The sequence below is a fragment of the Somniosus microcephalus genome, chromosome 11 (genome assembly GCF_052327205.1).
Source record: "Somniosus microcephalus isolate GS21.2 chromosome 11, FLI_Smic_1.0, whole genome shotgun sequence".
Classification (NCBI taxonomy): Eukaryota; Metazoa; Chordata; class Chondrichthyes; order Squaliformes; family Somniosidae; genus Somniosus; species Somniosus microcephalus.
In genome coordinates this window covers 10724519-10742027 of record NC_140997.1, presented here as the reverse complement: position 1 = coordinate 10742027, position 17509 = coordinate 10724519, and the positions used below count along the sequence as shown (strand labels likewise).

General features: G+C 46.1%; 2 protein-coding genes across 3 annotated transcripts in view; one reads left to right on the top strand and one right to left on the bottom strand.

The window, feature by feature from the left end:
* snx8a (sorting nexin 8a) overlaps positions 1-6660 on the bottom strand; it is a 33757-nt gene extending 27097 nt beyond the window's left edge. The window contains exon 1 of the mRNA XM_086000199.1: positions 6329-6660. Within this exon, the coding sequence (XP_085856325.1) occupies positions 6329-6350 (22 nt within the window). The 5' untranslated portion in view covers positions 6351-6660. The remainder of the gene's footprint in view (positions 1-6328) is intronic.
* A 3786-nt stretch (positions 6661-10446) lies between these two features.
* iqce (IQ motif containing E) overlaps positions 10447-17509 on the top strand; it is a 98599-nt gene continuing 91536 nt past the window's right edge. For both annotated transcript variants that reach the window (XM_086000198.1, XM_086000197.1), the window contains exons 1-2: positions 10447-10597; positions 12285-12332. In XM_086000198.1, the coding sequence (XP_085856324.1) occupies positions 10562-10597; positions 12285-12332 (84 nt within the window). In that variant the 5' untranslated portion in view covers positions 10447-10561. The remainder of the gene's footprint in view (positions 10598-12284; positions 12333-17509) is intronic.

Sequence of the window (17509 nt, the reverse complement as noted above, 5' to 3'; positions counted from 1 at the left end):
TGCTCAAAACCTCTCTGACCAAGCGTTTGGTCACCTGTCCTAATATCTCTCATGGCTCGGTGTCAATTTTTATCTGATTACGCTCCTGTGAAGCACCGTGGGACTTTACTACATTAAAAGGCGCTATATAAATGCAAGCCGTTGTTGTAGCTGATGATCTTAAATACGCAAAAATGAAGCAGGGAGCTTCCTCTTACTCCTTCCCACTGCCACTGGATGCCAAAGAATTGACTTTCTGAACACGGCGCTGTAAGAATAGCTGACGTGTCCCCACGGGGAGTAAGCATTCCATTGTACTAGTTACATATGGCAAATAAAATTGAATTGAATTGAATTTCAGCAGCTAAAAAGCGTCATCAGCTGAGCCACACAGACCAGGAAGGACTCGGGTGCAATCTTCATGCTGCGTGGAGTTAGCTGATCGCGAGAGTGGCACCAACTGGGGGCGGGAGAAGGGCAAATCTCCAGATCAGTATCGTGACCCTTGCTTGGAAACATAGAAGATAGGAGCAGGAGTAGGCCATTCGGCCCTTCGAGCCTGCTCCGCCATTCAATGTGATCATGGCTGATCATCCAAATTCAGTACCCTGTCCCTGCCTTTTCCCCATATCCCTTGATCCCTTGATCCCTTTAGCCTCAAGAAATATATCCAACTCTTTCTTGAATATATTTAATGAACTAGCCTCCACCGCCCTCTGTGGCAGAGAATTCCACAGGTTCACCATTCTCTGGGTGAAGAAATTCCTCCTCATTTCAGTCCTAAATGGCTTACCCCTTATCCTTAGACTATGACCCCTGGTTCTGGACTCCCCGGCCATCAGAAACATCCTTCCTGCATCTAGTCTGTCCAGACCTGACAGAATTTTATCGGTTTCGATGAGATCCCCTCTCAATCTTCTAAACTCCAGTCAGTATAAGCCCAATCGACACAATCTCTCCTCATACGTCATTCCTGCCATCCCAGGTATCAGCCTGGTGAATCTTCACTGCACTCCTTCCATGGCAAGAACGTCCTTCCTCAGGTAAGGCGACCAAAACTGCACACAATACTCAAGGTGTGGTCTCACCAAGGCCCTGTACAACTGTAGTAAGACATCCTTATTCCTGTACTCGAACCCTCTTGCTACGAAGGCCAACATACCATTTGCCTTCTTAACCGCCTGCTGCACCTGCATGCTTACCTTCAGCGACTGGTGCACAAGAACACCCAGGTCTCTTTGCACTTCCCCTTCACCCAATCTATTGCCATTCAAATAATAATCTGCCTTCCTGTTTTTGCCTCCAAAGTGGATAACCTCACATTTATCCACATTATAGTGCATTTGCCATGTTTCTGCCCAATCACCTAACCTGTCCAAATCGTACTGGAGTTTCATGACATCTTCCTCACAGCATACCCTCCCACCCAGCTTTGTGTCATCTGCAAATTTGGAGATATTACATCCAATTCCCTCATCCAGATCATTCATATATATTGTGAACAGCTGGGGTCCTAGGATCGATCCTTGCGGTACCCCACTAGTTACTGCCTGCCACTCGGAAAACGACCCGTTTATTCCAACTCCGCTTTCTGTCCGTCAACCAGTTCTCTATCCAAGTCAATACCTTGCCCCCAATCCCACGTGCCTTAATTTTGCACGCTAATCTCTTATGCGGGACCTTATCGAAAGCCTTCTGAAAGTCCAAATACACCACATCCACTGGTTCTCCCTTATCTATTTTACCAGTTACATCCTCAAAAAATTCCAGTAGATTAGTCAAGCATGATTTACCTTTTGTAAATCCATGTTGACTTTGTCCAATCCTGTCACTGCTTTCCAAGTGCTCTGCTATTACATCTTTTATAATGGACTCTAGCATTTTCCCCACTACTGATGTCAGGCTTACCGGTCTAGAATTCCCTGCTTTTTCTCTGCCACCTTTTTTGAATAGTGGGGTAACATTAGCTACCCTCCAATCCATGGGTACTGTTCCAGAGTCTATTGAGTTCTGGAAGATGACCAGCAATGCATCTACTATTTCTAGGGCCACTTCCTTAAGTACCCTGGGATGTAGATTATCAGGCCCTGGGGATTTATCAGCCTTCAGTCCCATCAATTTTCCTAACACCATTTCCCTACAAATACTGATTTCTTTCAGTTCCACCCTTTCATCAGACCCTATGTTCCCCGGTATTTCTGGGAGGTTATTTGTGTCCTCCTTTGCTGAATCCTGAACTGCTCCCAATCCTCAGGATTATTGCTTTTTCTGGCCAATTTGTATGTCCTCTCCTTGGATCTTATGCTATCCCTAATTTCCCTTGTTAGCCACGGTTGAGTCACCTTTTTTGTTTTATTTTTATGCCAAACTGGGATGAACAACTTCTGTAGTTCATCCATTCGGTCTTTGAATGTTTGCCATTGCCTATCCACCGTCAACCCTTTGAGTGCCATTCCCCAATCAATCCTACCCAACTCGCTCCTCAGACCATCGTAGTTTCCTTTATTTAAATTGAGGACCCTAGTTTCTGAGTCAACTACTTCATTCTCCATCTTAATGAAGAATTCGATCATATTATGATCGCTCCAACCAAAGGGGCCTCGTACAACAAGATTGCTAATTAATCCTTTCTCGTTACATAATACCCAGTCTAAGATGGCCTGATCTCTGGTTGGTTCCTCGACATATTGGTTCAGGAAACCATCCCGTAAACACTCCAGGAATTCCTCCTCCACAGTATTGTTACTAATTTGGTTAGCCCAATCTATATGTAGATTAAAGTCACCCATGATGACTGCTGTGCCCTTATTGCATGCTTCTTTAATTTCCCTTTTAATGCCATCCCCAACCTCCGCCTTACTGTTTGGAGGTCTATATACCGCTCCCACTAATGTTTTTTTCCCCTTAGTATTTCTCAATTCTACCCACACAGATTCCACATCATCAGAACGAATATCCTTCATTACCATTGTGTTAATCCCTTCTTTAACCAGTAATGCTACCCCACCTCCCTTTCCTTCTGGCCTATCTTTCCTGAATATCGAATACCCCTGGATGTTGAGTTCCCAGTCTTGGCCATCCTTGAACCACGTTTCCATAATCCCAACCAAATCATATTCGTTTACCTCTATTTGCGCAGCCAATTCATCCACCTTATTACAAATGCTCCTCGCAGGCTCAGTGATCCAGGAAACTAAAGCCCTCCCTCCTGCACCAACTCTTTAGCCACGCATTCATCTGCTCTATCCTCCTATTCCTATACTCACTAGCACGTGGCACCGGGAGTAATCCAGAGATTACAACCTTTGAGGTCCTGCTCTTTAATCTGCTACCTAGCTCCCTAAATTCTTGTTGCAGGACCTCATCCCTCTTCCTACCTATGTCGTTGGTCCCAATGTGAACCACGACCTCTGCCTGTTCACCCTCCCCCTTCAGAATGCCCTGCAGCCGTTCAGTGACATCCTTGACCCTGGCACCAGGGAGGCAACAAACCATCCTGGAGTCACGTCTACGGCCACAGAACCGTCAATCTGTTCCCCTTACGATAGAATCCCCTACCACTATTGCTCTCCCACTCTTTTTCCTCCCTTCCTGAGCAGAAGCACCCCCAGTGCCAGGAAGTTGGCTGCTGCTGCCTTCCTCTGGCGAGTCATCCCCCTCAACAGTATCCAAATTGGTATACTTGTTTGAAAGGGGGATGGCCACAGGGGTCTCCTGCACTACCTGCCTGCTTCTACTGCTCCGCCTGGTGGTCACCCATTTCCCTTCTGCCTGTGCAGCCCTACCCTGCGGCGTGACCAACTCATCATACGTGTAATCCACGACCCTCTCAGCATCATGAATGCTCCACAACCCATCCATCCGCAGCTCCAGCGCCTCAATACGGCCCGTTAGTAGCTGCAGCTGGATGCATTTCTGGCACACGTGGTCATCAGGGACACTGGCAGCGTCCCTGAATTCCCACATAGAGCAAGAGGAGCATAACACGGGGCTGGGCTCTCCTGGCATGACTTACCCCTTTAATTAATTTAAATTAATTCAATACAATACCACCAGTTAAAGATATACTCTAGGCGCTTATTTACCAACTGTCCCCACTACACCACAGAGACCCAAGAAAATATAAACCGCAGTTGGGCGTCAGGCAAAGACAGGACCAGGGATCAGCTGTAAACCGTCCTTCCACTCTCTCTCTCTAAACTCACGCATGAAAAACAGGGAACTGCGCAAGGTACTGCAGGCTGGATGGCACTGGGGAAGAGCAATTTTGTCAATTGGGCATGTTCTCACTGGAAAAAGAGAAGAAGGTTGAGAGGTGATATGATTGCTGTTTTTAGGATTCTGAAGGGATTCTATAATGTCAACCATGACACGCTGTTTCACCTTATCCGGAACAGTAGAACCAGCATGGCCTGCGCTTGAAGGGGGTAAATTCAAAACTCATCTACAGAAACAATATTTAGAGCGAGTGGTCAATCTGTGGAACAGGCTCCCTGAAGAGACGGTGGAAACAGTTAGTGTTAATTCATTCAAATGCAAATTAGATACATTTCTTTCAGAAAATAACATTTTAGGACACAGTACAAGTAATTTGAGACATGACATGTGGTAAGTGCTTGACAGGAAAAAGGTGATTTTGGACCTCTGGTTCCCAAAGCTCTCCACCACTGGGGGTTTTCCTCACCTCGTGTCTGGGTCGGTTGTAGACTCATTGATAGAGAATGAGCGCTGTGATTAGTCAACAACTCCATTATCGTTGTATCATATGACTGGCAGGATGGTAGAAGGGGAACTAGATGGACCTCGGTCTTAAAGACCCAGTTCTGATACCCAAGCCAGAGTCAACACCTTCAAGACAGGAGTGAGGAAAAGCAGGAGAAAAGAGCAGCTGTGACATTGCAGTGCAGTGTTAAACCGAGACGCCAGGCAATAGTGAAACCAGCTCTGCAAAACAATCCCCATTCCTTATACAGCCATAAGGAAATATTAAACCAGCCATTTCCTTGACATACATGTGCTAAACAAATGTTTCCTTACCAACCACACTGCAGCATATAGCCTAAACAATCCGTTTTTTTAAGCCATAAGTCACAACAATAACTGCACAAAAAAGTGTTTTTGTCTGCTGTAACACTTTAATTGTACACAGTGATGCTGTAGGTAGTTTCAGGGCAGTCACCTGCAGATTAAACAAGACTGAATTCCCAAAGTGTGATGGAAGTGTAGTCAATGGGCTTACACAGATGATAAATTGAATATATAGACAGATCACAGAACAGCACTAACCTAGCAAAACATCCCAAAGGACAGGCAGGGGAGGAAGAGACAAGACATCAAGCACAATACTTGTACCCAACTTCTAAGCATTGCTCTCATGCCTGCAATTATCTGACTTCACTCCCTTTTTTAAATGAAAGACAAGAGAGAGACAAGCTTTCTTTCGTTGCAACATGCAACAAACAGGAAATTTCAGCACGGAGGGAGGGGGAGGGGGGGGCAGTAAAATGCTGTTAACTTTTTCTCCCTGTCCCAACAATGTGATGACATTAAAAAGGGATTCGTTTGAAAGAGAATTATTTTTAAGATGCAAGATATTTAATACTTTTGAATGGGTATGCAAAACTAAGCTTGTATGACTGTGTAAAAATGGAACTGTGCGCACACAATTCTGCACTAAGTCGTGCACAACTTTGTGTAAAAATGGCAGATAACATAACACATCCCACACAACTGTACACACAACCCTGCAAGTGGGCAAAATATATATGTAGAGATTGATTGCTACAATTAGTCAACAACTCTCAGTGTATAGCCACCAGGATGGTAGAAAGCGAACTGGATGAACCGTGGTCTTTTTTTTGTCGTCTAGCAGTCCCCATGTTCCAACAATTAGTCTCCAGCCCGTATTACGGTATGTAGTCCACAGGTTATCTGAGCACAGCGCAAAGCGCTCGGGAACAAGTTCCCTTTGGACACTTTTCTAACCTCAGGGGGTTGCGTGTAACTTTGTTGCCTTCACAGCTCCGCTACTTGCTGCAGCCGCACAGACTGCCACGTTAATGGGAACTCGGGTCAATGAGGAGTGGGGAGGGGAGACCCCGGTGGGGGGGGGAAAGGGGAGCTCCTCGGTCCCAAGGGGAGAAGTTGTATCTCCGGCTCGAAGCCCGGCATCTCCCGGGTATTTTCATTCATCCCACAATTCGGTGTAAAAGTGACATCAGCCCCGGGACTGAGAGAAACATTTCAACACAAAACCCACAACTTTACTTCTTAAAAGTCAGGGAGGGAGAAAAAAAAATCTAACTTTCCCCCCCCTTGAAGAACAAACTTTTCCCCTGTCCCCTCTTACCTTCGTTAATCTCCGACTCCATGTCCGAATCATGTGAGCTCGAAAGCTGCCATGTGATTTCCTCAATAATAAACAGAAGAAAAATAAATAAATAATTTTTAAAATTTCTTCCCCTGCCCCAAGTTTTTTTAAACTTATTTTAACTTTTTATAAAGTTTTATAACTTTTTCTTTATATACCCTTCATTGTTTTAAGACCTTTTTCTGTGAAATATTATTTTTGCCTATCGCCTCTTTACGATTTTTGCCCACAAGTATCGGTTCCACGGCGCATGCGCCTGCTACAGGTATCGCCTTCGATACCGAGCAGGGAGATGGCGAGGAATCGATTGGCTCCGCGGGCCGACTGAAACTGGCGCGGAGTTGACATGAACTTCGCGGACACTCCACAGATTTAACGGGACTTTATTGGGATTCTTGTATCTTTAAATCTACAGTTTGCAGCAATCATTTCAAAGTTTTCAAAAACATCGGAGTGTTTATTTTAATAATAAATGTTTCTTTATTTAAAACACAATTAACGAAGATCCTAATACAACCAGGAACAATCCCAAAGGACTGTTTTCATTAGAGCAAAGGAGATTGAGGGGTGATTTGATAGAGGTGTACAAGATTATGACGGGTTTGGATAGGCTAGACGGGGAAAGGCTGTTTCCACTAGTTGATGGTACAAGGACTAGGGACACAGATTTAAGGTTTTGGGCAAGAGATACAGGGGGGATGTGCGGGAAAACTTTTTTATGCAGCGAGTGGTGATGACCTGGAACTCGCTGCCGAAGGAAGTGGTGGAAGCGGAGACACTTGGTGTTACATAGAAACATAGAAGATAGGAGCAGGAGTAGGCCATTCGGCCCCTCGAGCCTGATCCGCCATTCAATGAGATCATGGCTGATCATCCAAATTCAGTACCCTGTCCCTGCTTTCTCCCCATATCCCTTGAACCCTTTAGCCTTAAGAAATATATCTAACTCCTTCTTGAATATATTTAATGAATTGGCCTCAACTGCCTTCTGTGGTAGAGAATTCCACAGGTTCACCACTCTCTGGGTGAAGAAATTCCTCCTAATCTCTGTCCTAAATGGCCTACCCCTTATCCTTAGACTGTGAGCCCTGGTTCTGGACTCCCCAGCCATCGGGAACATCCTTCCTGCATCTAGTCTGTCTAGTCCTGTTAGAATTTTGTAAGTTTCAATGAGATCCCCTCTCATTCTTCTAAACTCCAGCAAGTACAAGCCCAATCGACCCAATCTCTCTGCATATGTCATTCCTGCCATCCCAGGTATCAGTCTGCTGAATCTTCGCTGCACTCCCTCCATGGCAAGAACATCTTTCCTCAGATAAGGTGACCAAAACTGCACACAATACACAAGGTGTGGTCTCACCAAGGCCCTGTACAACTGCAGCAAGACATCCTTGTTCCTGTACTCGAACCCTCTTGTGTTTTCAAGGGGAGACTGGATAGGCACTTGAGGGAAATAAACTTGCAGGGCTACGGGGTTAGAGCAGGGCAATGGGACTGACTGGATTGCTCTATAGAGAGCTGGCACAGACTCGATGGGCCGAATGGCCTCCTTCTGTGCCGGTATGACTCTATGACTCATTGTTAAAAAGGTCAGAAGCTAGGTATTCTGTGGCAAGTGTCTCACCTCCTGATTCCCCAAAGCCTTTCCACCATCTACAAGGCATAAGGGGAGAAGGCAGGGACAGGGTACTGAATTTGGATGATCAGCCATGATCTCATTGAATGGCGGAGCAGGCTCGAGGGGCCGAATGGCCTACTCCTGCTCCTATCTTCTATGTTTCTAAGTCAGGAGTGTGATGGAATACTCTCCACTTGCCTGGATGAGTGCAGCCCCAACAACACTCAAGAAGCTCGACATCATCCAGGACAAAGCAGCCCGCTTGCTGGGCACCCCCATCCATCACCTTAAACATTCACTCCCTCCACCACCAGCGTACCGTGGCTGCAGTGTGTACCATCTACAAGATGCACTGCAGAAACTCGACAAGGCTTCTTCGGCAGCACCTCCCAAACCCGCGACCTCTTCCACCTAGAAGGACAAGGGCAAAAGGCGCATGGGAACACCACCACCTCCAAGTTCCCCTCCAAGTCACACACCATCCTGACCTGGAAATATATCGCCAATCCTTCATCGTCGCTGGGTCAAAATCCTGGAACTCCCTCCCTAACAGCACTGTGGGAGCACCTTCACCACACGGACTGCAGCGATTCAAGAAGGTGACTCACCACCACCTTCTCAAGGGCAACTAGGGATGGGCAATAAATGCTGGCCTTGCCAATGATGCCCACAACCCAGGAACGAGTAAAAAAAAGGCCCACAACCTGTCATTGAGGGATAAGAACAACACTGTTGTGTTCCCAGCGGCAACATTTGCAAGTGATGGGAGACTGTTTTAGCTTTTTAACTGGAAATGTTCAGGGATTGTCCTGTCCATTCATTTTTTTCTCACAGTCTTAAATTCTCTCAGTCTCACATTTGTTCTCTCACTTTTACACATTTCCTAGTCAATTTTGCACTTCTTGCTCACCCACACTTCTCTTTATTTTATTCTCTTTAATGCACTAATTCTCTCTCACTCACTAACTCACACTAACTGACACACTCTCACTGCCACAATCACTCTCACACTTACACTGCCACACTCACTCTCACACTGCCACACTCACTCTCACGCTTACACTAACACACTTATTCATGCTTACACGGTCACACTCACTCACACGTTTACATTGACACACTCACTCTCACACTTACATTGACACACTCACTCTCACACTCACTCACTGCCACAATCACTCTCACACTCACTCACTGCCACAATCACGCTCACACTTACACGGCCACACTTGCAGACGGAGTTCCCCCCATCAGGAGTGGCGGCTGTCCTTTGGGAGCCGCTGTTCAGGAATCCGCATCTCCATGAACAAGGGTTCAGCTGGCTGGCGGAGGGCAGGTCTGTGTGTGACAAGGTAACCAGAGTCGGGGATCTACTTGATGGCGGAGGAGCGGGATGGATGGTGCCAGAGGAGCTGGCGCAACGCCTGTCCTAGGCCAACATCTGGCTTGCAGCCAAAGCCATCGAGTCGCTGAAAGTGGCACTGGGCCCTGACTCCACTAGGTGTATCAAGGAGGCTCAAGCATGTGGGGTGATCCCGTCCAAACTGACCCCCGTTCGGATGGAATTCCTCATCGGCGCCCAGCCCCGAAACCCCTCTTGGGAGCCGGCGCCTCACAACTTGAGCCGTCTCTGGGAAATCCCCTCTGTGCCTTTCCATTCTGCATGGAGGGGTTTCCTGTATGGGCTGCTCTTGCACACCCTCCATTTTGCCATCCTCGCCTGCCATCCGGACACACCTTGGCGCACCATCTTGCCATCCGGAGAAGGCGGGGATCCCCAATGGAGGGCTCTTTATGCGGGAGTCCTCCCTTTATCTATTGGGGACTTGGCCTGGAGGGTGTTGCACGGAGCAGTCATCTGCAATAAAGTTTTAAGTCACTTCACAGACTCCCAGACCTCCTGCTTTTTGTGCGGCCTGGAGGAGTCCGTGTTCCATGTATATATGGAGTGTGAGAGGTTGCAGCCCCTCTTCCATTATTTGAAGGGGCTGCTCCTCGATTTTTGACTGCACTTCAGTCCCATGCTCCTGATCTATGGTCACCCAGTGCGGAGGGGAGCGGGCAGATTGGAAGACCTCCTCACAGGACTGCTCCTGGGCCTGGCTGAAGTGTTCATCAACTAGTCCAGGCAGCGGGCAGTCAAGGGGGTTGTTCGGCCCGACTGCCTGCCTCTCTTCCGCGGCCATGTTCACGCCCGGGTGGCCCTGAAGATGGAGCACACAGTGTCCGCCGGCACACTCGAGGCCTTCCGCGATCAGTGGGCGCCACGGGGCCTGGAGTGCATCATCACCCCCGGCAATGGAATTTTAATTTAATTTATTAAGTTTCCTTCAATGTTTTAAGTTACAGTTTATTTGTTTACTGCATAACCAAAAGAGTACACTGCCACACTCACTCTCACAATCACTCTCACACTTACACTGACACACTCACTCACTCACTTACAGTCACACACTCTCACTCCGGGTAAGCAGTCTGTCGGCCAGCGGTGTGGGGACTCCCTCCCGTTGCTATAGCCCCGCCGTCAAACACCCGGAGCGGGAGCGGATCCAGGCCGAGGCGGTGAAGAGCCGCCCCGAGCCCGAGCTGCAGCCATGTCGCTGAGTGACGGCACGGAGGAGGATCTGGGGGTGAGAGGCGGCACCGGGCCGAGTCATCGCGGGTTTCAGTGCGGCCCGAATGAACACTTCCCGCCGCCCCCCCCCCATTACTCCTCTCCCCATCCCTCAACCCCCTCCTCCCTCCCCATTCTTCACCCCCTACCCCCTCCTCCATCCCTCCCCCCCTTCCCCATCCCTCACCCCCCCATCCCTCACCCCCCCCATCCCTAACAATTCACAATTCAAATCGCTTTATTGGCATGATAAGTTACATCTTATGTTGCCAAAGCATCAAAATACATTTATGGTTGAGCACATAAACGCAGTTCTATTCATAAAGTGTATAAACAGGTATATCCCTGAGTGTATAAATATACATTCGCATTGTTTATATATATTCTTTTCTTAGTTTACTGGTTGTCCCTCTGTTCATGGCAAGCTGTAACATAGTGTGCCGCCAGTGTTACACAGCTTCTCTCCTCTCCCAGTAGGAATGGGAGTTTTTGGTTGTCATTCAGATTTCTGAATTCAGGGCATATTTGTGAGAATTTTTGGTAGAAATTCTCCCTGATGCCCTGATATTTTCCACAGGTCAACCCCCCCATCCCTCTACCTCCCTCCCCCATCCCTCTACCTCCCTCCCCCATCCCTCTACCTCCCCCCCCCCCATCCCTCTACCTCCCCCCCTCTCCCCGTCCCCCTCCCCCATCCTCTCCCTTTACTTCCCTGCTGTCGACTAGGCTCAGATCAGGATCAGGTTCACCTGTGCTGCTTTACCTCAGTTACTGTTTGAAGCACAAAATTGATAAAATATAAATTGTAATGTAACCTGATAATCTACTGTAGTTTGTTACTGAATTAAATGTGGAGCCTGTTGTTAACCGTGAATGCAGATGTCATTGCATAGCGATCAGTGACCAAAAAAAAAGATATTTATCTGACAAGGTGTTATTCCACATCACACTACTGAATATAACGGAGTGAAGATGGGATTGGGTGGCAGACTGTCCTTTCACCTCCGGGACCTGGTTTCAAGTCCAACCCAGACTGATGCGGTGAAAGTCTCCCTTGTCCGCTGACTGTAAGGGTCAAGTGTTGGGGACTCTCAACCCAGTTTCCTTGTGGTGCCCACAGCACAAAACCGCCTCTGTTTTAGCCCCTTGTGTGCTTCCCATTTGGTGCAGTAAGGTGCTCTTTTGAGGTTAGAAAGAAAGAAAGACTTGCATTTCTAAAGCACCTCTCCCGATCTCATGATGCCCCAAAGCAGTTTACAGCCACAGAAATACTTTTGAAGTGTAGGCGCTATTGGAATGTAGGAAACACGGCAGCCAAATGCGCAGAGGATAGGGGAGGGGTTAGGTTGGGGAGTGACTGCGTGTTACTGAAGTAATGCAGAGGGAGAACTCCCCTGCTTTTCTTCGAAATAGTGGCCATGGCATCATTAACGTCTACCTGAAAGGGCAGGCGGGGCCTCAGTTTAACATCTCATCTGAAAGACGGCATCTGTGACAGTGTAGCCCTCCCTCAGTACTGCACTGGAGTGTCAGCCTGGATTATGTGCTCAAGCCTCTGGAGTGGGACTTGAACCCATGAGCGCCTGACTGAGAGGGAATAGTAAAACCCATATTGGAATGTGACTAGGAAGCAGAGGGAGAGCTGCCTTCCAATGGGATGAAGTTCAATCCAAGCCCAATGATGTGCTGTTTCTCTGTTTCAGGGAGAGGATGGACTGTCCATTGTTACATATGAATCCGATGTGGAAAAGGTAATGGTGCCCACCTTGTGACTTGTACATCTCCGCGCTGTGAGTGCTGCCCTTTGCTCACCGAAGTTGATACACAGCCCACAAACTCTCCTCCCTTACCTTCACAGATGTTGATACACCCCTGAGAATATCCCACCAACATTGACACACTCCGAGGGGTCACTGACAAACATGGACACACTCCTGGGGAATCACCCGTAAATATGGACACATTCCTGGGAATCACCCGTAAATACGGACACATTCCTGGGAATCACCTGTAAACATGGACACACTCCTGGAAATCACCGGTAAATATGGACACACTCCTAGGAATCACCCGTAAATATTGACACACTCCTGGGAATCACCCGTAAATATTGACACATTCCTGGGAATCACCCGTAAATATTGACACATTCCTGGAAATCACCGGTAAATATTGACACACTCCTGGGAATCACCTGTAAATATTGACACATTCCTGGGAATCACCTGTAAATATTGACACATTCCTGGAAATCACCCGTAAGTATGGACACATTCCTGGCCTGGGAATCACCTGTAAATATTGACACATTCCTGGGAATCACCTGTAAATATTGATACATTCCTGGGAATCACCTGTAAATATTGACACATTCCTGGGAATCACCTGTAAATATGGACACATTCCTGGGAATCACCCGTAAATATTGACACATTCCTGGGAATCGCCCGTAAGTATTGACACACTCCTAGGAATCACCCGTAAATATTGACACATTCCTGGGAATCACCCGTAAATATTGATGCACTCCTGGGAATCACCCATAAATATTGACACATTCCTGGGAATCACCTGTAAATATTGACACATTCCTGGGAATCACCCGTAAATATTGACACATTCCTGGGAATCACCTGTAAATATTGATACATTCCTGGGAATCACCCGTAAATATTGACACATTCCTGGGAATCACCCGTAAATATTGACACATTCCTGGGAATCACCCGTAAATATTGATACATTCCTGGGAATCACCCGTAAATACTGACACATTCCTGGGAATCACCCATAAATATTGACACATTCCTGGGAATCACCCGTAAATATTGACACATTCCTGGGAATCACCCGTAAATATTGACACATTCCTGGGAATCACCCGTAAATATTGACACACTCCTGGGAATCACCCGTAACTATTGACACATTCCTGGGAATCACCCGTAATTATTGACACATTCCTGGGAATCACCCGTAAATATTGACACATTCCTGGGAATCACCTGTAAATATTGACACATTCCTGGGAATCACCCATAAATATTGACACATTCCTGGGAATCACCCGTAAATATTGACACATTCCTGGGAATCACCCGTAAATATTGACACATTCCTGGGAATCACCCGTAAATATTGACACATTCCTGGGAATCACCTGTAAATATTGACACATTCCTGGGAATCACCCATAAATATTGACACATTCCTGGGAATCACCCGTAAATATTGACACATTCCTGGGAATCACCCGTAAATATTGACACATTCCTGGGAATCACCCGTAAATATTGACACATTCCTGGGAATCACCCGTAACTATTGACACATTCCTGGGAATCACCCGTAAATATTGACACATTCCTGGGAATCACCTGTAAATATTGACACATTCCTGGGAATCACCCATAAATATTGACACATTCCTGGGAATCACCCGTAAATATTGACACATTCCTGGGAATCACCCGTAAATATTGACACACTCCTGGGAATCACCCGTAAATATTGACACACTCCTGGGAATCGCCCGTAAGTATTGACACACTCCTAGGAATCACCCGTAAATATTGACACATTCCTGGGAATCACCCGTAAATATTGACACACTCCTGGGAATCACCCGTAAATATTGACACATTCCTGGGAATCACCCGTAAATATTGACACATTCCTGGGAATCACCCGTAAATATTGACACATTCCTGGGAATCACCCGTAATTATTGACACATTCCTGGGAATCACCCGTAAATATTGACACATTCCTGGGAATCACCTGTAAATATTGACACATTCCTGGGAATCACCCATAAATATTGACACATTCCTGGGAATCACCCGTAAATATTGACACATTCCTGGGAATCACCCGTAAATATTGACACATTCCTGGGAATCACCCGTAAATATTGACACACTCCTGGGAATCACCCGTAAATATTGACACACTCCTGGGAATCACCGGTAAATATTGACACACTCCTGGGAATCACCGGTAAATATTGACACATTCCTGGGAATCGCCCGTAAGTATTGACACACTCCTAGGAATCACCCGTAAATATTGACACATTCCTGGGAATCACCCGTAAATATTGACACACTCCTGGGAATCACCCGTAAATATTGACACATTCCTGGGAATCACCCGTAAATATTGACACATTCCTGGGAATCACCCGTAAATATTGACACATTCCTGGGAATCACCTGTAAATATTGACACATTCCTGGGAATCACCCGTAAATATTGACACATTCCTGGGAATCACCCGTAAATATTGACACATTCCTGGGAATCACCTGTAAATATTGACACATTCCTGGGAATCACCTGTAAATATTGACACATTCCTGGGAATCACCCGTAAATATTGACACACTCCTGGGAATCACCTGTAAATATTGACACACTCCTGGGAATCACCCGTAAATATTGACACATTCCTGGGAATCACCTGTAAATATTGACACATTCCTGGGAATCACCCGTAAATATTGACACATTCCTGGGAATCACCCGTAAATATTGACACATTCCTGGGAATCACCTGTAAATATTGACACATTCCTGGGAATCCCCTGTAAATATTGACACATTCCTGGGAATCACCCATAAATATTGACACATTCCTGGGAGTCACCCGTAAATATTGACACATTCCTGGGAATCACCCGTAAATATTGACACACTCCTGGGAATCACCTGTAAATATTGATACACTCCTGGGAATCACCTGTAAATATTGACACATTCCTGGGAATCACCTGTAAATATTGACACACTCCTGGGAATCACCCGTAAATATTGACACATTCCTGGGAATCACCCGTAAATATTGACACATTCCTGGGAATCACCCGTAAATATTGACACATTCCTGGGAATCGCCCGTAAATATTGACACACTCCTGGGAATCACCCGTAAATATTGACACATTCCTGGGAATCACCTGTAAATATTGACACATTCCTGGGAATCACCTGTAAATATTGATACATTCCTGGGAATCACCCGTAAATATTGACACATTCCTGGGAATCACCCGTAAATATTGACACATTCCTGGGAATCACCCGTAAATATTGATACATTCCTGGGAATCACCCGTAAATACTGACACATTCCTGGGAATCACCCATAAATATTGACACATTCCTGGGAATCACCCGTAAATATTGACACATTCCTGGGAATCACCCGTAAATATTGACACATTCCTGGGAATCACCCGTAAATATTGACACATTCCTGGGAATCACCCGTAAATATTGACACATTCCTGGGAATCACCCGTAAATATTGACACATTCCTGGGAATCACCCGTAAATATTGACACATTCCTGGGAATCACCCGTAAATATTGACACATTCCTGGGAATCACCCGTAAATATTGACACATTCCTGGGAATCACCCGTAAATATTGACACATTCCTGGGAATCACCCATAAATATTGACACATTCCTGGGAATCACCCGTAAATATTGACACATTCCTGGGAATCACCCGTAAATATTGACACATTCCTGGGAATCACCCGTAAATATTGACACATTCCTGGGAATCACCCGTAATTATTGACACATTCCTGGGAATCACCCGTAAATATTGACACACTCCTGGGAATCGCCCGTAAGTATTGACACACTCCTAGGAATCACCCGTAAATATTGACACATTCCTGGGAATCACCCGTAAATATTGACACACTCCTGGGAATCACCCGTAAATATTGATACACTCCTGGGAATCACCTGTAAATATGGACACATTCCTGGGAATCACCCGTAAATATTGACACTTTCCTGGGAATCACCTGTAAATATTGACACATTCCTGGGAATCACCCGTAAATATTGATACATTCCTGGGAATCACCTGTAAATATTGACACATTCCTGGGAATCACCTGTAAATATTGACACACTCCTGGGAATGACCCGTAAATATTGACACATTCCTGGGAATCACCTGTAAATATTGACACATTCCTGGGAATCACCTGTAAATATTGACACATTCCTGGGAATCACCCGTAAATATTGACACATTCCTGGGAATCACCCGTAACTATTGAGACATTCCTGGGAATCACCCGTAAATATTGACACATTCCTGGGAATCACCCGTAAATATTGACACATTCCTGGGAATCACCCGTAAATATTGACACACTCCTGGGAATCACCCGTAAATATTGACACATTCCTGGGAATCACCCGTAAATATTGACACATTCCTGGGAATCACCTGTAAATATTGACACACTCCTGGGAATCACCCGTAACTATTGACACACTCCTGGGAATCACCCGTAAATATTGACACATTCCTGGGAATCACCCGTAAATATTGACACATTCCTGGGAATCACCTGTAAATATTGACACACTCCTGGGAATCACCCGTAAATATTGACACATTCCTGGGAATCACCCGTAAATATTGACACATTCCTGGGAATCACCCGTAAATATTGACACATTCCTGGGAATCGCCCGTAAATATTGACACATTCCTGGGAATCACCTGTAAATATTGATACATTCCTGGGAATCACCCGTAAATATTGACACATTCCTGGGAATCACCCGTAAATATTGACACATTCCTGGGAATCACCTGTAAATATTGATACATTCCTGGGAATCACCCGTAAATATTGACACATTCCTGGGAATCACCCGTAAATATTGACACATTCCTGGGAATCACCCGTAAATATTGATACATTCCTGGGAATCACCCGTAAATACTGACACATTCCTGGGAATCACCCATAAATATTGACACATTCCTGGGAATCACCCGTAAATATTGACACATTCCTGGGAATCACCCGTAAATATTGACACATTCCTGGGAATCACCCGTAAATATTGACACACTCCTGGGAATCACCCGTAAATATTGACACA